At 43.3% G+C, this 22,344-nt stretch overlaps 2 protein-coding genes and 1 pseudogene across 20 annotated transcripts in view; 2 read left to right on the top strand and 1 right to left on the bottom strand.

Moving 5' to 3' along the window:
* Positions 1-14,463, bottom strand: part of Dst (dystonin) — a 410,574-nt gene extending 396,111 nt beyond the window's left edge. For 14 of the 18 annotated variants that reach the window (XM_074081831.1, XM_074081836.1, XM_074081834.1 and 11 more), the window contains exons 1-2: positions 14,267-14,463; positions 13,678-13,739 (exon numbers count right to left, since the gene is read on the bottom strand). In XM_074081831.1, coding sequence (XP_073937932.1) covers positions 13,678-13,739; positions 14,267-14,447 — 243 coding nt within the window. In that variant the 5' untranslated portion in view covers positions 14,448-14,463. The remainder of the gene's footprint in view (positions 1-13,677; positions 13,740-14,266) is intronic. The other 4 variants (XM_074081833.1, XM_074081844.1, XM_074081862.1 and 1 more) reach the window with 1 other exon arrangement.
* On the top strand, positions 1,859-4,634 carry LOC109684454 (eukaryotic initiation factor 4A-II-like; annotated as a pseudogene).
* Bend6 (BEN domain containing 6) overlaps positions 14,313-22,344 on the top strand; it is a 57,057-nt gene continuing 49,025 nt past the window's right edge. The window contains exon 1 of one of the 2 annotated variants that reach the window (XM_074081867.1): positions 14,313-14,448. The gene's annotated coding sequence lies outside the window, so the exon portion shown is untranslated. Of the gene's footprint in view, positions 14,449-15,069; positions 15,300-22,344 lie in introns of those variants that run through there. The other variant, XM_020160840.2, reaches the window with a different exon arrangement.

Below are 22,344 nucleotides of genomic sequence, written 5' to 3'. Positions count from 1 at the left end.
GGCAAAGTCCCTGTTGCAGAAGTAACTGCATGAGTGACAGTTTCTCTGCACGGTGATCAAAGGATCATCCTGAGTAGAAAGGCAAGTTAAATAAAGCCAGAAGATGCTGATAGGCTGGAACCCAGAGAAGACTCAATCCTGTCCTGAAAAAGGTAGGTTATCAAGGTGGTGAAAACTTGAAGACAATATGGGACCTAGTGGGAGGTCTTAGATCATTTGGGCGTGTCCTCAAAGGGGACAGTGGGACCCTGGTCTTTTCCTCATCTGTCTCTTTCACTTCCCAGTCATGAGGAGAGCAGTTTTGCACTGCTGTCACAGGCTCAAAGCAACAGGGCCAACTGATCAGGGACTGAAACTTGCAGAAGGCTAGCTAAGACAACCCTTATCTCTTCAGAAGTTGTTACCTAGGGCATTTCTTGTAGTGATGAAAAGCTGAGTCACTCACTCACTGAGAGCCAGGAGGAGGTGCAAAGGCCAGAGAGTGTGGTCAGAGAGGGAGAACAACTTAAGATTCAATTAAGATCACAATTCAAGATCTTAAGTGTTAGACCAGTTCAAAGGTATGAAGAAAGACAGGGAGGGAGGGAGAAAGAAAGGGAGTTTGGGAAGCAGGAAGGGAGGGAGGGAGGGAGGGAAGGGAAAGAAGGCAAAAATGAAAAATAACTGAAGCAAAAAGGACTGGGTTGTGGTTCAAGTGGCACAGCACCTGCCTAGCAAATGTGAAACCCTGACTTCAAACCTCAGTCCTGCAAGACAGACAGAGAGAGAGAGAGAGAGAGAGAGAGAGAGATTATTAGAGTAGATAAATAGCAATTTTGTGCATATGTGTTTACAAGAGATGCACTTTGAGGATAAAGACACAGGTTGAAAGGGAAAGAATGGAAAAGCATAAAGGATGCAAACAAACAGGAGATGACTGAGTGGTGATAATAGTATGTCTGAATAGGTAACAAGCAAGTAATATTAATAGAGGTAACAAAGGATATTCCATAGGCTGAAAGGGATAATTGTTGAGGAAGATATAATCATAAGTATGTGTGTGTCTAATAACAGGCTCGAAATATATAGAGCAGCTAGGTATGGTGGGGCATGCCTGTAATCCTAGCACTCAGGAGACTGAGGCTGGAAGATCAAGAGCTAGAGGCAAGTCTGGGCTACAGAGTGAGACCCTGCCTCAAAAAATTAAAAAACATAAACACCATCAAAAACAAATGGAGAGGGGGGAGAAATGACCCAAGCATTGTATGCACTTATGAATAATAAAACAATTTAAAAAAAGGAAAAAAAACAAATGGAGAAACAGACAATGCTGTGTAATAGTTGGTGATCAAAAAGTTTATAAACATTCATCTTTCAGCAGTTGATGGACCGTCCAGACAGAAATTCAAGAGTGGCTTCCTAAATAACCCAGCAGCTGTCTTAACCTGGGTGGTATTTCCCAAACATCACTCACAAAAAAGAGTGTGTTCTGGGCCTTAGCAAAAACCACCATAAGCTTAAAAGATTGAAGCCATACAGAAGAATTTTCTGATCATAACAGTTAAATTAGGAACCAGTAATAACTCTAGGAAAACCTTAAATATTTATAAATTAAGTAACATACTTCTAAATCATTCATGCATCAAAATAGTCCATAAATGAGATTAGAAAACATTCTAAACTAAATGATAATGAAAACACAGTATCTTAAAATTGTGGCATGTAGCCAAAGCAGTGTTTAGAAGGAAACATGGAAATTTAGCTGCTTATAATAGAAAAGAAGAAAGACCTAAAATCAAAATCAGTCAGCACAAGCTCAGCATTAAGAAGCTGGGGGAAAAGCAAAGCAAACAGAGTAAGTAGACAGAAGGAAATACAGATGAGAGGAGGCACGGATGGAGCACGGAAGAGACGCAGCAGAGGAAGCAAAGCCAAGGGTTCTTTGAAAAGATCAACAGAGTTGGCAAACTTCCAGCTGTACTGGCAGATCACTGGATGACAGATGAAAGAGGTTCTAACTATGGCACCCACAGACACTACAAGCCAAAAAGAATACACTAAGCACCTTTATGCTGAAAGTTGTGGGAACTTAGATAAAATAGAAAAATTCCTTGAAAAGTACAGCTTGTCAAAATTGACACAAGATGTCTGTCGAAACCAAGATGGCTTTAGGATTATTTTAATAGCTCTTGAGGAAGGAATCTCATGGCTCCCATGAGTTCAGGAATCACACTATAAGAATGGCTCCTTAATAGGTGCAGTTTATTGGATGTACCTTATATCACAGTAAAAGTGGTTTTTTAAAATATTTATAGATACATGTATCTATGGGAATTTTTTTCATTTAAAAAGTTTTCTCTCACTCTAAGTGTGTGAAACATTGCTGTGACAGTTCTAAGATTACCGCACTTTCTATATTATGATTGAAAACATTTTCATTATAGTTCTATCGGCTTACTTATATAATTTTATTTGAAGAGAACTCTTTACACATGTATAACAGATAAATTTACAAAATAAGTGCAAAACAATGAAAATGGTTTGGCCAGTTTGGAAGGACAGTGAGCAAAGAAAGCCTCGAGAGATATAAAGGGAAATTTCTAATCTTTATGTAAATAACTCATCTATATATCTCTATCTATAGCTCTCCATCCTCCCTCCTTCCCTCCCCCCACTAACATTCCCTTTCTAACTCATGGGTGCAAACAATCCTCTGGAATCAGCCTCCCAAGTAGCCGGGCTCACAGGTGTGCACAGAACACTTGGCTCTCTCCTCTGATTTGTTTCTGTGTGCACTCTTTCCTGATTACTTCAAATCATTTGGGCATGTTTTAGAATTCTACTTGGATTTATCTATTGGTTTGACATTACTTTCTATTGGCCTCTCTGGGAGTTAAAATATGCACCTTTAACTTTCCGTTGTATCTCAGTGGTAAAACCGAAACCTTGCAATCACAGAGGAATTTCATTTACTCCCCCATCATTTTCTACACGGTAGTCATCAAATATCCATTCACATTATAAGACCAGAAGGCAATGTTTTAATTTCTGCTTTAAACAATTAAATGCATTTTAAAGAAATTTAGAGGAATAAATTTAGAGGAATTTAGAGGTGCATTTCACATCACCTGGACACTTGCTATTTCTGATATTCTTCACGCAAATGCACCATCGTTTCTCAAAATTTGTTGAACAGGTTACCAAAGCACACCATTTGGCCCTCACCTAGCATGAACACATATTACACCTAAGAATTGACGCTGGCTGTTTCACTAAAATCATGCATGGCACAATACATACCCCTTTGGCACCAATATGACTGGAAAACAACAGAGATTCAGGAATTGGAACTGGACAATGATTCTGGCTACAAGTTAAACTGGTTACAAAGTATATCAATGTATAAGTCAATATATGTGTATATAGAGTTTTTTAGATTGCAAATTGAAATAAAAACGTTAAATATTAAAACTTCCAGCCCAAACCCTAGAAGTATGAAAATCCTTTTAATAAAACGAAATTGCCAGGACCTTTCAATCATGTGCTGAGTGGTTCTTTGGGTCAAGTCTGGAGGCTCTGTGAATGATTATAAGGGAGAACAAGGCAGCCCAGAGTGAATGGGCCCAGTAGTGTCTCCAGAACAACTGGAATGAGTCACTGATGACCTTGATGATATAAATTGAAAGGAGTCCCTTCTTTGGGGCATCTGCACTTACAGTTTCCAGAAGCCTTCAGCTGTTCAGCAGAAGGTTATTATTCCTTATTAAAGATCCTGCTGGGAATGGTGGAACATGCCTGCAATGTCACACCTGAGAGGCTAAGGCAGGCAAGTGGAGGTCAGTCTGGACTGCATAGTGATACCCAGTTTCCAAATAAATAAAGGTCCAAAAGGTAACCCTGGCACTTGGACAATGTCTGGGAGCAAACTTATGACTGCATTGGTGGAAGAAATATTTGAAATGAAATGCAAAAGTTGCAGACTGATCCACACCTTGCTGGAGAGTGGCCGGTATGTTAAACAGAGGTGCGCTCTCTCTCAAATGGATCAAAATGCTTGTTTTGGATGAAGCAGATGAAGTACTGAGCAGAGGATTTAGGGATCAAATCTGTGAGATTTTCCAAAAATTAAATACAAGGATTCAGGTTGTGTTTGTTTCTGCCTCAATGCCCACTGGTGTGTTGGAAAAGAAGGAAGAGTTGACCCTGGAGAAATCAGTTTTACATAAATGCTGAAAGGAAGAATGGACGTTGTATACTTTGTGACCTGTACAGGACAAGGACCTGTTAAACAAGCTGTTATTTTTCTCAAAACAAGTCATGAGGTAGACTGGGTCACTGAGAAAATGCATACCAAGAAAGCTCACAGTCTCTTCTCTTCATGGTGACATGGACCAGAGGAGAGAGAGGTCATAATGAGGAAATTCCAATTGGGGTCTGATCCAAGTTCTGACCACTACTGACCAGTTGGCTCTTGGCATTGAAGTGTAATAGTGTCTTTGGTTATAAACTATGATTTGCCTACTAATCATGGCAATGTGTTCACAGAGTTGGCAGAGGAGGTCAATTTGGGAGCAAAGGTGATTCTTTGTGACACTGAGACTTCTGACAATACCACAGTGGAAGAAACACCCGTGAACGTGGCTGACCAGATTTAACTCCTGGAATGTGATAGTTTTAATGCAGTGCTTTTGCTGTTGCTGAATAGACGTCACAATGTGCACTGGGCTCCACTCAATGCTCACGATGGCTCAGAAATACAGATTTTAATAGCAAAGCAACATTACTCCTGAGCTCTTGTCCAGTGAGGAAAGTCACAGGCTTTGTCCACTTCAAATTAGACTGCTTGAGTGGGCGGGTATAAAACATGGAGGCAGTACAAGTTTATTTCTTCTTCCGTAGAGTTGATTGTACTAGATATTAGATGTATTTGACATTTTCTATCATTTAATAATCACATGTGGGCTAAAAGATAAAAATACTGCATAAAATCAGCCAATTATTTTAAACTAGCATATCTGCCTTTCTGTTTTTCATTAACTTGAATAGAAATGCCTTTTCTTTTTTTTTTTTTTTTTTTTTTTTTTTTTTTTGCAGTACTGGGGTTTAAGCTTAGGGCCTTAAGCTTGCTAGGCAGGCTCTCCACTGCTTGAGCCATGCCTCCAATCTGTTAAATTGGTATTTTCAGAAAGCATTTGAGTGCATTTTGTTTGGTATTCCATTTATTCAGTAATTTAATTAGTGCTATGTGTTGCTAAGCCCCAGCAAGCAATCCTGTCCTAGGTCTAGTTAAACACCAGCAAAACTGCCAGATTGTGCATGTGTTAAGGAAGTTCGAATGTTAACAAACCGTACCCTCACTCTTTAAAAATGCCAGGGGACATGCCCACTATAACTCTTAATGGTCTTAAACCCAGATTCTTATTCCAGGTCAAGTAAAATCTGGGGGGAAATGCCAGGGGAGATTTTCAACACACTTTTAAAAAGTACCTGAGTCTGTATACCCTAAAATTAAACACAGGATGTTAAGGCATAATTGTATGTCTAAAATAAAAAGTGACAAGTGTCTCTCTCTCTCTGTAGGGAAAAGAAAGAGGCAGAATATTTGGAAAGTTACAAAGTCCATAAGAATTAAAAATTACAGAAAAGTTCATTCAGCAAACACTTAACTGAGTTTCACTAGGTTCAAGATCCTGAATCAGGAAGTGAGAATTTAGACTGCCTTCAAGGCTCTCACAGTCTCATGAGCCCAACTCTTATGAGGAGGGAGCCAAGAAAGTTTCTTCAAGGAGATAGGTTTTGAAGAAAGGGCACATGTTAGTCTTTTGTGCTTAAGTGCCTTTATGTCTGTTGAGATAGGTGGGAAAAGGAAAAAGAGGAAAAGAAAGGAAAGAGGTTTTCTCAAATGGAAGTAACATGGACAAAAGCAATAACCCTAAAAGGCCAAGGGCCATTTGGAGAATTACAAGTGTGGCCAAATAGTATAGTAGACCTATCCCAAGGGGTCACTATGAGAATAGGGGTCCCTTTGATGTTGTATTAAGAAGGATGAACCTTGTTACCTTGAAGGAAGTGGAAGCTACTGAAGGGTTTCAAGTAGGGGAGTAACATGGTGTGCTCAGCCCTTTCTCCCTTGACTGCCCTACTGCAGATGCTAAGGAACAGCGAGGCTGGAATCACAGGATCCTCTGCTGGCCTTGGGACGTGAGCCCAGGTGCAGCCAACGAAGGGCAAGCAGAACTCTAACAGAAAGCTCCCGGCAAAGCTTCTGATGTCCTGGTTTATATTCCTGTTGGCTCAGCCCCTTCTCCTCCTTCCTTGAATTGGGGCATGACATCCAGAGCCATGCCAGCCATCTTGCAATTTTGAGGGAAAGACCAACATTGCCCCAAATGTACCAGCAATGACATGGTAGAGAGCAAGCAAAGCCTGCAGCTATCTCTAGAATTCTTTCTATGAAAGGACATTCATGTTTATTAATAACCTTTTTATGTTGGGTATTCTAGTACTTGAATCTGAATTCCTCCATGACTGATAAGTCTTAAGAATTTGTGTATTAGAATGACCCCTATAAAGTTAGTGTGGATAGATTGAAGGGAGGATGCAGGGACTTGCCCAGAGGCTTATTATAGAGTTTGAACCAAGGAAACAGCAATGAGGATAGTAAGGAAGAGAGCCCAGAGATATTTTAAAAACTAAGATAGACTAAGGATGGATGAGAAAGCAGGCCGTCATTTCTCTTAGGTTTCTAGTTTGAGCAACTATGAGAGGAGTGGGTACAGAGCTAAGGGTGATATCTGTCTCCAAAATGCAGTAGATATGGTGAAGGAATGGTGAATTCAGCTTCAGACACATGAGTTTGAAATACTTACAGGACATCTACATGAAAATGAGGAAAAACTAGCTGACTCTGGTGTACAGTGTCAATTTCAGATACCAATCTTAGAGTAAACAATATGAGGGCAGCTGAGGGGATAAAACAATAAGCATGATGAAATTCCACAAGCAAAACCTGGGCAGAAATAAATGAGGCCCAGCAAATCTAAGTCAGAAAGTAGATTAGTAGAAGCCTAAGGCTGAAGGATGAAGGAAGGAAGGGACTAGGGTGGTGGGGGAGGGGTGATGAAAAATGAAAATTAGCTGTGTTGATGATTACACAACCCTGTGAATATACTACAGAGCACTTAATTATACACTTTAAGTGGATGAATTGTATAGTGTGTACATTACATCTCAATAAAGCTGTTAAGCCCAAGACAACATATAAGCAGAAGAAGATCCAGAGCAGGAACCAAGGGAGCCAGAGCCAGGAAAAGACTCGGAGGAGACATTAAAAGGGTGTTATCCAAAAACTGAAAAGGAAGTTCCAAGAATGAATCAGTGGCCAACGGTATCAAATACCAAATATATCAGTTAAACTAAAGCATCTGATTTAGTATCTGATTTCTAAATCACAAGTGATTTTAAGCAGCAGCATCAGAAGCCAGATTATATTAGCTAGAGGAGTAAATGAGAGCCAAGGAATAGGACAGAAGAAATACAGTTTTCAGAAAATCTTTTCCTAAAAGGAAGGAAGGAAGAAAACTTTTCTTGCCAGGAGTAGAGCTAGTGGAATGGAGAGGTTCTGTGTTATTTTCAATTAGGAAGCATATATGATGTTTATATATAAGAGGAAAGAACAGCAGGGAGGGGCTGTTGATGATAGAGGAGGAGAAGATGACCAGTGGAATGTCCTCCAAAGACAGGAGGAAAGCACTTCACAACATAAGCATAAAACAACCACACGGAGGGCAGTGCAATTCTCCACCGGATTGGGACAGAAGGTAAAGATGTCAGTTGGTTCGAAGGGAGTTTAAGGTGCTATACTTAATGCATTCACATCCTGTGTGACTTAGGCTGAGGGTGGGAGGGTAGGCTTGAGGAGATGAACAAGGGAAAAACATTTAACGTAATTACTGCGGGAGAGGAATTTCCAAGGCAGATACATAAATGTCAAATAGTTTAGAAAACTGTTAGTGGGGAGGTTAAGGAAATATCCATACAACGCCTATGGAATTATCACAATGAAACCTTATACTATTAGCATATGCTAATTCAAGTAGTAAACAAGGTACTGTAATACATGTCACAGCCAATCAAGGTGGTCTTGTTCACAATGAATTACCTGAAAATTTATTATATTCTGCATTAGAATTTGACCTGACTTCACTAAACACACGAGGAAGTTGTCACAAATCCCTGGACAGATGGTGTCCGCAGACTGAGTATGACCCAAGGTTGTCTGACCCTGAAGCCTCAGTAGCATGGTGCCCTTCAAAAGCTGAGCTTTGGAGTGACCAGAAAGACCCCAAACCATCCACAGTTTCAGCTCCTCCACAGTACAACCACGACTTTCATTCTCCCTGAGAGTGAAAGAAGAATGAGGGGCTGTTTTGTTATAGTTGCTAGAAAAGAAACCAAAGTGGTTTTTGCCTTAGAGGGCTCATGGTGGGCACCCTCCCAAGATGCTCAAATAAAATGGTATCAGAGCTTTTTGTCAACTGCAAAGTAGTATACACAAATTATTTTTAGTGTAGTTGGTACCTACTTATACTCCCAGGTCTGTCTTCCTTTATGAAACCCCAGGAACCCTTCACCATGATCAAACTGGTGCATACTGAGCTCTGAAAACAGGCATGTCCTCTTCTACACTGGTTCTCATAGCATTCTGGCAGCCTGAGAACATGCTCTCCTTCCTGCTCCTTGTACTCAGGTACCTATTACCTGAATTACCTGAATTACCTGAGTACTTATGCTGCAGCATAAATATCACCCTGTCTCAGAAGACTTCCCTGATGGCCCCAGGCTAGATGCAGTCATTCCATTAGAGCTTTTTCAACTATTCTTTCTCTACACTTCGTTATTTGGCATTTATGTTAATTATGAAATTTTTTTTCTCTACCTGCCTTAAGCTCCAAGAAGGCGAGAGCCATGTTTCACATGATGTCTTTTTGGAATGTTTTGTACACAGTAGAAACATGGACTGTTACTTCTGGGAGGAGTTTCAGAGATCATCCTATGTTAATAGAGAGATTACAAAGTCTACATCCCAGAAACTGTAAGTTCTCTGGAAAATATCATTTCAACTTCAATCTAAATTACATTGAGTTGGCTTGGAGCTATGATAAAAGTGGATTTTTCTCTTTCTTTTCTTCTTTTTTCTCCCAGCAATTGTTCATCACTTTGTAAAGTAAGCATTACTGACATGGCAGCATTGCATCTGCTACAATAGGCTCTGTGGAGAGTGAACTTGTCTTTTTACATACATATTGGCTGTATACTTGTACACCCTGGCCTCTGATGCTCTAATTACATTTGTGACTCTTAGTGGAAGCAGCACAGCAGTTCAGTTACTGTAACAGAGGAAGCTGGCAACTATAAAATTTCAGCCTCGATATTGGGAGTGACCTAGAAGTGATGTCCAGCATCAGGCACTGTATCTCAGACCCTTGCCCAGTGTCCAACACAATACCTTGTAAAGAAAAAATCAATGTGTTTACTTTGAAAGTAATTGGGTGAAAATAATTGAACACTGTGTCATGTGTACAGTTGCTACTTATGACTGACTTAATTAGTATAAGTTAATGTAGACCTAGAATTTGACTCTAGGAAAAATGTATTTATAAAGATAACCTAATTATAAACCACAGCTCAACAATAACTTTTCCTTAACCCACTAAATTTGAGTAATTCTTTTTTCCACACTTTAAAAAAATTAAACTTATTTTTAACTGGTACATAAAAACATAAAATTATACATACTTATGGGGCACCGTGTATGATATTTTGATACATATACACATTTCAATTGAGTCATTCTTAATGAAAGATGCAAATTCAATAAGAATCTGTGAAATGTAGTGATTTTGCTGATCCTCCCCCCATGGTTTGGTACACGCTGGACTCATAATGAGGACATGAATGGACCATCTGTTCCATCCAAGAGACCTTGGATAGACACTGGCAAAAACCAAATAATTTGTCTATTCCATTTTTTATAGAAATGTCCACTAAAAGTGGTCAGTTTCTCTCCTTCACTGAGAATGCTGGGCATGTTTTTCTGAGGGCTTGAGTGACACAGTTAAGCACCAAAGAACAGACAGAATGTAGTCAGGGATTCTTGTGTTCCTAAGCCCTTATCTTGCTATGTGACTCTTCAGGAATTGCTTAACTTGACTTAATTCTCTCTGTTCCTTTACCTAAAACAGGAAGTAAAGATATTTATTTAAATGCTGGCAGAGGGAAAACACATGCTTCTCTTTCCTTATAGCAAACAAGGCTTCCCTTATTCCAGACAGCTGATGAATAGGGGATCATTTACACCACTGGCTTGGGTGTCCTCAAAGGGCATTATAATTGTCTTTCTTCTGTGAAGTACTACCAAGCTTCTCTTATTTATACTCTCATGGTACCTCAATTGCCCATATCACTTTCTGGAATTTCCTTAAAATCAGGACTGTCACTGCCTGACTTTCACCACAGAGATCTAGGGTAACATTTTACCATTGTTTCAAATTACAGCAGCAAACAGTGAAAAGCCCCCAGGAAAAGTGCACTTGCTGGGTGCCAGAATTCCAGAAACCAGAATGAACACTTGGTTTATAGACTGTGCCCTACATCAGTGTGAATCACTCTTCACTAGCTGTTTAGAACAAAACAAAACAAAGCTGTAGAAATTTTTATAAGTGAACACAAGACACATTTTTCTGTCTGAGTCTTTTATCTGTTGGTGTCTAAAGTCAGGTTATACTGTTCAGGCTTTGTTAGATAAATAATTTCACATTCCCATATGCTCTTATTAAAATATAGAGGACCACTAAACAGCCAGTAAAGATAAGTTTGCAAGTATGTGAAAATAAGAGCTGGTGGGGGCTCTAGATGCAAAACATCTTATAATGCGTGGATTATTTTATCTCTAGCTTCACGAGGAAGAAACTGAATTCAAATGTGTCTATTACACACAGGTGGAGCTCCTCAGATGAAAGTGGTGGCTTGTTCCCTTCTGTTGAGGTTCCCCAAAGCAAACAGTCTGATGCCAGTTTATCCCCCTGGGAAACACTTCTCTTGCTACCTGGGATGGAACCCACTGGAGTTTCCATCCATTGGATTCCTTCCTGGGTGAGTGGGTAGCAGAAGCAATAGCCTCTGCCAAGGAAAACAGCAAAGTGCTCACCCAACTTCTTCATCTGCTCAACGGTTTTCCCAAAGCTCTTGCACGTTTCAAAGTGAGTCAGCAGATCCTAAACGACTTCTCCTCATTTGACCATCACAGAAATGCTGAAAGTGAATTACCTACTTACTGAGAGTGGAACGAGGAACAGAAAGTGCCAACATCCAGCTCAGTATGACCATGACTTTCAGAAAATGAAAACATTCTCTTTGGTAATGAATTCTTTTGCAGGATCTGCTAATGAAAAGCAACAACGGGACTGTCCATTGTGCCACACAATCTGAACATTTTTAAGAAAAGAATCCACATAAACACAGAAGTATTTCTTGAGGAGAAAATCTTATAGCAAATGACAGTTTGACAGAAAGGGAGAAGAAAAAAATCCCTGTGTTTTCCTTAAGGGAAAATGTTCTGTGGTAAACAAAGCGGTGATGTATTATGGCATTCTTATACAACGTGATCCCAGAATTTTCACTTACAAAATAACATGTCCTGGGTAGTTTATAAAAGGAACTTCTTAACGGGCAACCCATCAACAAATTAAGCTAATGTTGCATTTAATTCTCCCAGAAAGAACTCTAACTAAATCCATTTTGCTACCACGATGACTTACATTTTCATACAAGTTCCAGGGCAATATTGAAAGGCCTGGGAAGAGCAAATCATGGCTGAGATTCAGCAAACGCAGAATTCTGAACAATGCTCTGAGAATGTGTACTTTTCTTTCCTTCAAAATTCTGAGTTCTAATTGCCCTGTTACAGGAAGCAGCACCCACCAAGAGATGGTTTTTCTCATTCAATCAATGTTGATTAAGAATCCACTCTATATGAGGCACTAGGCTAGGAAGTGGGTGACACCCTACACAGGAGACACGGTCCCTGCCCTCAGAGATCATAGGTTAACAGATGAGGCAAACAGAAAATGCATGTGAGGATGTCAAACTACACTCGGAATCTCAGGGTGTGAGCAAGGCACTCCCCCTCCCCCCCATCTCCCCATACCCTCACCCTGCTTTCCCAACCCAATGCAAGCTCAGGACAACCTTTTAACTGAGAACCACACAAGACATGGTCCAGCTCATCTCTCTGTTGGGCTTTAGAGAACTGCCTGAGGACGGTGTATTAATATCGTGTCATTTTTGTACAAGGAGCGGGGAGCTCTCTTTAAAGTCAAATCCCTGCATCTTCACGTTTCTCCCCTGACCACTATGTACTTTTCATCGCATCTGAATGAGTCCTTCTGCTGAATTAGTCAGCGATTCAAAGCTTGTTGCTTCACAGCAATTTATGTTGTACTCCATAAACGTGAACTCCTTTTCTAAAAGAATTTACAAACATCTTTATTTTTACATATTTTAAAACTCAGTTTTACAAAATAGGTGACAGCTGCTGAGTACTTCATCCCTACTCTGAACTACTGGTTGGTTTTGTTTTTTAAACAGAATATCTTGTAATCTCCCACACTCAACCCTGTAAGATACTATTGTCCCTATTTTGCTGATGGCATAACTGAGTGCCATTAAGTTAGGAAAATGTCCCAGTATCACACAGATAGTTAGTGTAAAGCCAGAAACAGGACATCTAATTACTGACAAGTTAACCTTTTCTCTGTTGGGCACACAGTGCCCACCTCCAGGACCATCTGCAGTGGAATTACTCACCAATGTTGTAGAAATGCAGTTAAAGCTTTTAAGCAACCGAAATCCAATAAAATACCTAGGGTGCAATATTTTACTGATTAACCAATAAAATGAAATGTGAAATAAGTTCACCAATGTAAGTAAATGGAGGGAGTGTAACTGTGAAGTCTGCCCCACGCAGCAGCCTACAAGCCTGGCAAGCCTAAAGAGAGAAGGGGGCAGGGTGGGGGGAGGCTCTGGAAGCCCCTGAAGAAATGCTGGAGCAGGGAGAGCCTGTGGTTTTTGTTTCATTCTATGTTGCTGGAGCTGGTCCTGCTGTAACGTTCCCTAGTTGCAGTGCCCAGGTCACCTGCTCTAGAGGGATGGTCCCTGATTTCATAGTGGACACTAGCCCTTTAAGCACACACGGTCAAATACATCTGCATCACCACCACCAGGAGTTGCAAAACTCATCACCCAGAGAACAGGAATGTGGTCCTGGAAATCTAAAATGAAATGCATAGGGGTCAAACCGTCTGGTTCTTAAGAGCTCTTCCCTGCTGCAGACATTTGGCTGCACCCGGTAAAGGCTTCCACCGCAAATTACAGAGCGTGAACTCAGCCGACATCCACCCCAAGGCTAAGTTCTCCGAGTCTGCAGCGCTTGGGGGGGCGGGGTGGGTCCTGTCTTGCCCTCCTGTGCAGGGACCCCACTACACAAGACAAGTGTGGAAACGATCACTCGTGTGGAATGACTTAGAAAGAAACATGTCACTCCGGCTCGGGACAGCATGCTCGCCATTCAGCGTCCTACTGGTTTCTTAACACGCCTGTGACTAATATTGGTACTCAGGAAAGAGAACTTCTTCTGACCTTGAGCGTGCGCGCTAAGTAAATTACCTCAGAGCGAAAGTGATGCGACCTCAGAACAGCATCTGGGGAGAGAAGAGAGAAATGAGACTCCTTTAACTCCCTAGTCCTCCCCTGCGGGTTACTACGGTCTTACCTGGCTTCAGGAGGGCACATTTCAAAGCCCTGAATTCAGTGGGCCCCTGGGCGTAGGGACTACGGGGCCATGCTTCGCTAAGGTGATTTCTCAGCCTGAAGTTTCCGGGAAAGTTCTGGGGAATTGGGGAGCCCCGAAATCTCCTCGCCTTACTCTTACCCCTAAGCTCCAGCCGAGGACCGGGAAAGGCTAGGCTGCGGTAGCCGGGACTCCACTCAGGGCGTTAGCAAACTGACACTACGAATGGGAGTCCATGCTGCCCTGCCCGCCCTGGCCTCGCGCGGCTGGCCACACCTGGGGGGCTGGAGATGGAGGTGAGGGCCAAAGGGGGGCGAGGGGCGCTGAACAAACCCACGCAGCCCCGGGCTGCCGAGGAGCTGGGGGGCGCGCAAGCGGCGCGCTCTCCGTGTCGCCCGAGCCCTCTCGGGTGGCCCCCCCCGAGGCGGCGGCTCTCACCTCGGCTTCGAGGGCGCCCCGAGAAGACGGATTTCATCGGATGCCTCCCTTTCTGGAGCCTGCGGTGCCAGCAGCAGAAGAACACGATGGTGGCGATGGTGCCCAGCAGCAGCAGCAGGAGGAAGAGGGCGCACTGGATGCTGTAGGGTCTCAGCAGCACGAGGAAAGCCGCGGCGATCATGGTGCGGGCCAGGCGGGGGGCGCCCGGCGGGCGGCGGGCGGCGGGCGAGGGCGAGGGCGAGGGCGAGGGCGAGGGCGGCGCAGCTCCGCGCGGGGCGCACGCGGGGCGCGGGCGAGGCCGGGCGAGGCGAGGCGAGCGCAGCTCAGCGCGTCATGCCCGGCGCTCGCGGCCCCGCGCCGGGTCCAATGGCTGCGCAGCCCGCGCCGGCCCGCTAGGCGAGGCAGCCAGAGCTGCGGGGAGCGCGGGCCATGACTCAGCAGCCGGCGACGAGGCGGCGGGAGCCGCTCCCCGCCTCCCCCGGCGCCCCCGCCCGCGTCCGTGCGCAGCCCCCGGGCGCAGCCCCGCCGGGGACGCGGCGGCGAGCGGGGCGGAGCGGCGGCGCCCTGGGCATCGTCGGCTGGCCGCGGGCGGCCCGAGCATCCCCGAAGCGGGGCGCACGTGGGGAGGGGACGCGGCGCGGGGCTGGCGGCCCGCGGGGGGCGGGAACGGGGCGCCGCGGCGGGGGCTCGCGATGACATCACGGCGGGCTGCGGCAGCGCGGGCGCGCGGACATGGCTGCGGCGGCGGCGGCGGCGGCGGGCTGTGCCCCGGCCTGAGCGCCCAGCGCCCTCCCGCGGGGCGTCCGTCCGCGCCGTTCCCGAGGCTCCGGGCCAAGCGCCTCGCGGCTCCCGGGGACACCGGGGGCTGCCACTTCTGCAGCCTCCTTGGGCCGATTGCTGGGGCGGCCGGCGTCAGGGGGCGCCAAGGAGCCAGGGGGAAAACCGCAAGGCGCTGGCGGTGCCACCCGCGCCCCCCACCCCCCGCCTCCCCGCGCCCCCCCCCCGAGGCTGGGGCTTTGGAGGATGCAGCCCGGTGAGCTATTGCTGGTGGGGGGTTCCTCGCACGCGGCAGCGCGAGCCCCGGGAAGGGCCTGCCCTGGGAATCGGGACCCCCCAGGCACGGGAGGCCCAGCCTCCCCAAGCGCCTCTAAACTGGGAGCGCTCTGGTCTGCAGACTCCAACTGTGCACCCCCAAACTTGGTGCTCTGTCTCAGCCGAGAAAGGGGCGCTGGGATCCTCTTGGATCCTTGCGTTTACGGTAAACCCCTGGCTCACGTTGCGCACTGCAAACGTCAGGCGCTTTAAGGATTTAGGGACCTTGCAGATGAAGGGAGTTGGGCATTGGCATGTAGATATTTGGGGAGAAATTTTTAGGAGGAATGACAATAGTGAGCTGCCACACTCACGCACACTCCCACGTCTCATCTTTGCCGCTGCACCCTCTCCCCCATTTCTTCATAATCAACCAACCAAAAGTATACTGTAGTTGGTGGCGGGGCATTCACAGCGCTGGCTGGTACAGTGCCAAGGCAAGAGCGCTGCAGTGTCCCCTATCCGCGGACAGCCGGCCGCGGCCACCTGGTCAGGAAGGGCCGCTGCAGCAGGCGGTCTGCAGCATCTTGCGGCCTTGGCGCGCCGGTGCGCTACCGGGTACCGCGTTCTCCTGTCCCCAGGGCATGCTGGCTTTCCCTGTGTGGGGCTGGGTTGGTTATTTTGTTTCCTTTACTTGCGTGAGACAATTGCCATTAGAGTAACAAGGTAACACGCTATTGCATTTGTGGAATTCCTAATGAATGGTTGGATTCATTTTGGAATGTTTAAGAGACTAAAGAACCTATGTTATAAAAAATAATTTGTAAAACCCCAAAAACAATTTAAAAATGATAGGGATACTTGTTTGCTTGTAGGGAATCTCCAAAAAAATCAGTGTTATTTTTCTAACTATACAAAACCAATTGTACAGCTCTGCATAAAAGCTTCACCATTGATATTTTGGAGGCTGGTAATGTATTACTAGGTGTAAAAAAGAAACTCAGAAAGGTGTCGCCTAACGCAAATTCTCTTCAATGGCAGATTCTTAAACATGCAAAACAATGGCTATAGCTTCTTATTTGCAGCTGGTTTCCTGCCATTCAAATTGTTGGCATGTTGCATGTCATTCTGCCAGTTGCTTGGGTTGAGGATGAAAGGGACCTTACTTTGCATGTGCTGTGTAATGTGAGAATCTCGAATGTCGGAGTGTAGTCTGCACCACAGGTGGGGATAGGCTTCATGGGTCCCTGGCACATCAAGGGGCTTGCAGGTAGCACTGGGTCATGTTCACACAGCTGAAGGTTTCCTCCTATGGCAGCCCACTGCAGTAAGAAACTGCATTCGTCTTCCCTATGCAGGAGTGATTGAAGAGAATCCTGAGGGCCTGCACTGTGGGGCACATCAGGAATGGAAGAATTCTCCACCACATTGGCTACAGTGACACGGCACAGTGATTTAAAACAAAACTGTGTTAAGCTTTTATAAACATTGGGTAGCAATAACTAACAGAATCTAGGAATGTCATCTTTTTGCTTTCTTATTGACCAAAATGTGTAAATGAGCTGAAATGACATAAATATCCTTGAACAGAAACAAGTCTGATATACAAACACAAAGTAGTAACCAACATGTCCCCCAAATCCTGTATTTTTAACAAAAAGCAACTAAGTAGCAATTATGGTTCTCTGAGGTGTTACTTTGGCACAATTGTTACCATCCTATTTTGGTGCAGTCATTTTTAAGTTTCAAGTGCACACTTGAGTATCATTTATCTCTCTTAACAGGAAATGCTTACCTACTGTGCAATGGGAGCACAGCTGTTTCTTAGATGTATTCAGTTCTGTTCTTTGATTCAGTTATCTTGAGAATACTAAAAACAAACCAAATCCTTGAAGGAATTTGGTTCCATTGCTATTTTCTGATTTGTTGTTAATTTGTCATTTCCTTTTCCAAATAATGACATGTTATTAATTGCTTCTTACTGTGTGTTTGTGTGGCATCTAATGCATTGTGAAATTCAATAAATATTAAATGAGCCAATCAGTTCTTTTGGGAAGTTAATTTAATAGAATTCATTCCTTTTCTTCCTGCTAGGTTTTAAAAAGCTGACATTGTATAAAAGTCAGAAAAAAATTAAAGTTTGAGCAGGCACTGGTGGCTCATGCCTGTAATCCTAGCTACTTGGGAAGCTGAGATTGGGAGGATTGAGGTTCAAGGAGAGCCTGAGCAAATAGTTCATAAGACCCCAGCTGCAAAAATAACCAGATCAAAATGGACTGGAGGTGTGGCACAAGCAGTAAAGCGCCTGCTTTGTGAAGCCCTGTGTTCAAACCCCAGTCCACACTGAAAGAATTAAAATTAAAAAAATTTGAAGTTTGGGGATGGGGTGGAGAAAGGTCCATGGGCCAAACTTTTCTTAGTAAGAAATGAAAACTACGTATAATTTGTTGACTTTTTGTGATGATGAGTTAGCATTGTCACCAAAGAGACAACAAAGCTGTTGAGGAGAATAGTTAGGTGAATTTGATGTCAGGTATGTAAAAGGAGTTCCTTCTTCCCTTTGGATTCTCAACCAAGTTGGAAATAAATACAAGGATCTAAAAGGAAAGTAAACTATTAACTTTATTCACAATAAAGTCATATTAAAGGATATGGCTTTGCCTCAAAATGGGGCATCATATCTCTCTTGCCCGAATCCAGCATGTCTACCCAGTCACTCAGATGAAGAAGGACAGCCTCCCCAACACTAGGGCAGGAAAGAAGTGGTCTGCCCATGTTCCCGCATAGAGATCAGAGGCTCAACGCAGAAGGCACACAGCATGAGTGAGAAAGACAAGCTCAAGTGTGAGAAGTGAACTCTGCTCTGCCCACTAGTGGCTAGCAGGCTACAGTGGTTAAACTTGATTGTCAACTTGATTGAATTGAAAAGTGCCTAGATTAATAAAGCACACCTCTGGGTATGTCTGTGTGGACATTTCCAGAGAGGATTAACAAAGATGGGAAGACCACCCTGAATGTGGGTGGCACCATCTCATAGCCTGGATGCCCAGATGAAATAAAAGGGGAGAAAGGACAAAGCCAGAGTGCAGCCACTGTCTTATCTCTGCTTTCTGGCTGCCGTGATGTGATCTGCTCTGACTTCCATGCCTCTCCCCATCATGAGGCAAAATAAATATTTCCTCCTCAATTATTTGACATAGCAACAGAAAGTCCGACTAACCTGCAGGGCCTCCTCAATTTCCCCTATTACTAAGTCTTTCCACCTCCCAAAGTTAAGAGTGAGTAAGAGGTTTTCATAAAATGGCACAAACGTCTTCCACAGTGCTTCCCTAGAGAAGTTGTGACACGAGTTCCTAATTTTTGCATTGGGAAGAAGACTTTCCACCCTCAACTGTGTAGCTACCAACTGAGAAAAGGGAGAACTGAAGATAAGTCAAAATGTGAACAAGGAAGGAGGAATGGTTCTGAAGGGGAGCCAACAAACTGCATTTTAGACTCACTGTGATGGAGGTGCCAGAAGGATGTCAGTGTGAAAATATCCAGGAAGCCCATGTTGGGTGGAGAGGTCAACAGATTGTAACTGAAGTCGTGGAAATGGAGGAAATGACTAAGGAAGAGAAGCTATAGAAAGAACTGGAATTGGAGCTTTGCAGTCAGCTTCCTTTTGTATACTGGAAGACAGCAAAGTGCAGGACTGTGGGAGCCATGCAGGGATGTTCCAGCCCTGTGGCTTACAAGAGCAGACACACAAATAAGAGGTTAAGGAGGGTGAAGACTGGTGACCAGGACCCTCTGGAAACCTTCCAGATGGCTGATTCATCATGGCAGGAGATGGAGTAAGAGATGAAAAGGAGGATCCTGAGAGCCACTGTCCACCATCGTTGGAGAAATTAAACTCTAATAGAAATGGGTAGAAAAGCAATTAAAGTCTATGTAAAGACCAATGATTACCTTTTTGTCTGGTTAGGCATGTTCGAACCGGTTGCTGGGAACCCTGCAAGATGGACCAGTGGTGAGAGAAGGAGAGTTGAAGAGAAGGTAGAGACATCAATCTCCCAGACACTTGTGATTTAGCAATGTGTCAACACACCTTGAGCCTCTCTCCCAACAATGGGGCTCTCTGTTCTCTCACTGCTTCTGACTCTGCAAAGCTAAAAATGAGACTAACTAGATATGATGGCTCCCTGCCCATGGTCTCCTCCTCACCCACCCTGACTACTAATGCTCAAACCTGAAGAATGTTTTCTAAGGAAAGCCTAGGCTTTCTGTAAGTGTTTATTACAAACAGACATGGGAGTAAGTTACCCAATTTGTAATCTCATAAGGACACAACATTGAAATATTACCCCCTCAAAAACAAGCAAAGACTTTAGGTAAGAGTGGCTCTAGCTAGCAATAAATTAGTAGGAATCAATCATACTGAGTTTGGTTGGTAGCTCACCTTTTCGTAAGTGAAGTGTTTTGCACGTGCTTGGGTTGAAAGGTGAACGAGGTACACATCTGCAAGAAACTAACTCATCTAATTCAGTCTTAGAAACCTGCTGATTTCCAGTCACCAGAATCAAGAGAACTATTGCATGGATTAGTTGCTATGGTTCTTTTTTTTTTTTTTAATATTTGAGTTTGGGAAGGAAAAACAATTATAATTTTCAATAATATCAAATGTGTTTTCAGTAAGGGAAAGGACTTTGTATTCATTTTACCATTATAAATAAAAACATTTGAACTAACTTAAAGGCATCATTACAGGAGAAAATATTTCAGATTGTGTTTCTATTGTTCTTTTAACACTTAAAAAATTTAAAGCCTAGTTAAGATTTGTTGTCCTATGGGTGGACAGGATATTAGAATCCATGACACTGTGTGAGCATTAGAGAGTTTTCAAAAAAGTATCCTGAGTTTGGGCATTAAAACCATCATTATAATTGAATTTATCTGCTCTGTAGTGCTTTGCAGACAGTTTTGAGTAAGTAATTATTTGTTATCCACAAGCAAATAGAATGCACTATCATAGTTTCCATGATGAGTAGAACTAGTCATGCAGCAAAATACTGAGTCATTTGGTCAGAAAATTTACTCATAGTTGTATGAACTGCAGTGGAAACTGTGAGAGCTCTTCATAAATCAAATTATAAAGCTCTTAGACTTATAAATCACTGCAAAGTATTGTTCATTATTATTCAGATGGTGTAAACTACTTCCACCATTTCTAAGAATGTGCAGTTTAAGAAGCTGAAAGTACTTCCTTGAAGGTCCAAGATGAGAGTTGGCATGAGTTATAAGCATTTCTGCATTTTTAAATAAACAATTTGTTGTTCATAATTGCACAACAAATATGAGATGAGTAAAATCTTAATGTTATAAATTAAATTTCATATTTGTCTTGATGATAACTGTAGCAACATTGGATAACTAGATTTCTCCTATTGCACTAATTCTATGTCATTTAGGACTTCTGCATTACATATTTTATTTATTGCACAAAATATTTTTGTGCTAATGCATCAATGTACCTCATAGCCTGAATAAATAATGTCACTCAGAAAGCAGAGGTACCAAGTGTACCGAGAACAGAAAATTGTGATGAGTACCTGATGATTACTGAACAATATTTCACTAACACACAATTTCAGAGATTATTGAAATTATCCAGTATAATGACATCTCATGAATCTAAGAAGAGAAGGAAAAGCACATCTTAAAATGTCTCTATGGCCCCAAACACTTCATGGAGCGAAACAAGAAAACAAATGCAAGCATGCTAAAGTTGGAATAGAGTTTATATTACAAAGAAGAAAGTCAAAAACCAAAAGCCTGTCCTATCTCTACTGTAGAAGTTCTCAACCTGGAATTCACAGGTGGGATTCTAGGGACCTGAATTTACTTGTAAAGATTTGTCTCTTTTGAGGGACTCGATAGCTTTCATTAGGTTCTCAATGAGTTGAGATTCATCAGAACCACAGAGGTGGTACGCCTTGAGACTCAGTTCCAAACCATCCTCTCCATCCATCCACATCCACATCACCTGGCTACACTTGAGTCTGGGATGAGAATCTCAGGCACTGTCAGTCTAGAATAAGCAAAGGAAGCTTTCTACTCTAACCTATAAAAGTTCAGGGAGTCTCCCAAATGCAGATGAATGATGCCCACCCTAAGACTAAGTGGCGGAGGTGTGCTGTGAGAGTTTCTTTATCCTCCTGGAACTTTAAACCTATTGGGAGTGAACTGAGACAGGAATTTCCTAAGGTAACTCCCGTTGGGATGTCAATTCTAACCCTATCAGGAGAAAACGCTGGGTTGACTATTTAGGATGCTTCCACAGACTTGTCATGGGAAGGAGGGCTAACATGATTCCAAGCTGCCTTCAGACCAATTAAGTATCCTCATTTTTATCTTGATGTTTGAATGGATAAGCCCTTTATGAACCAATAGCACTAACTCTAAAATCTAGTCTTGGTTTCAGAATACAAAGATTGTCATTGTCTTAAGGGCTAAAAGAAGGACAGAAGGAGTTAGTCCTTCTAACTCCCAGAAATAACTACCGCACATTCCAGTGAAGATAGCTACAATTCTTCTTAATCCCACCCCACACCACAGCTTAATAAGGGTTTCCAACATTCAACCTGCTGTGGAGTCTTCAGACCTGGTAACTGACACCTTCCATCCCATGGTGGTACTTCTGCACTGTGTATGGATGGTGGAAGGCCGGCCATCCATACCAAGTGCTCAGCTCTACCCAGTCATTATGTCAAGCTTCCCACCCAGGGTAGAAGCCATGTCTATATGTTTGTCCCCTCCAAAACCCATGTTGAAATTTGATTGCCATTGCCACAGTTTTAGGAGTTGAGACCTTTGAGTGGTGATTAGTCATGAGGACTCTGCTCTTATGAATACATGAATGCTCCTATCTTGGGAGTGGGCTCATTATAAAAGGTCAAGTTCAACCTCTTTCTCTCCTTCTGCCATGGGAAGACATGATGAGAAGACCCTTGTCACATGCTGACACATTGATGTTGGAGTTCTCATCCTACAGAAATCTGATCCAA

This window comes from Castor canadensis, chromosome 8, assembly GCF_047511655.1.
Source record: "Castor canadensis chromosome 8, mCasCan1.hap1v2, whole genome shotgun sequence".
Taxonomy (NCBI): domain Eukaryota; kingdom Metazoa; phylum Chordata; class Mammalia; order Rodentia; family Castoridae; genus Castor; species Castor canadensis.
The sequence above is the reverse complement of the archived record's forward strand: the minus strand, read 5'-3'. Positions and strand labels throughout refer to the sequence as shown.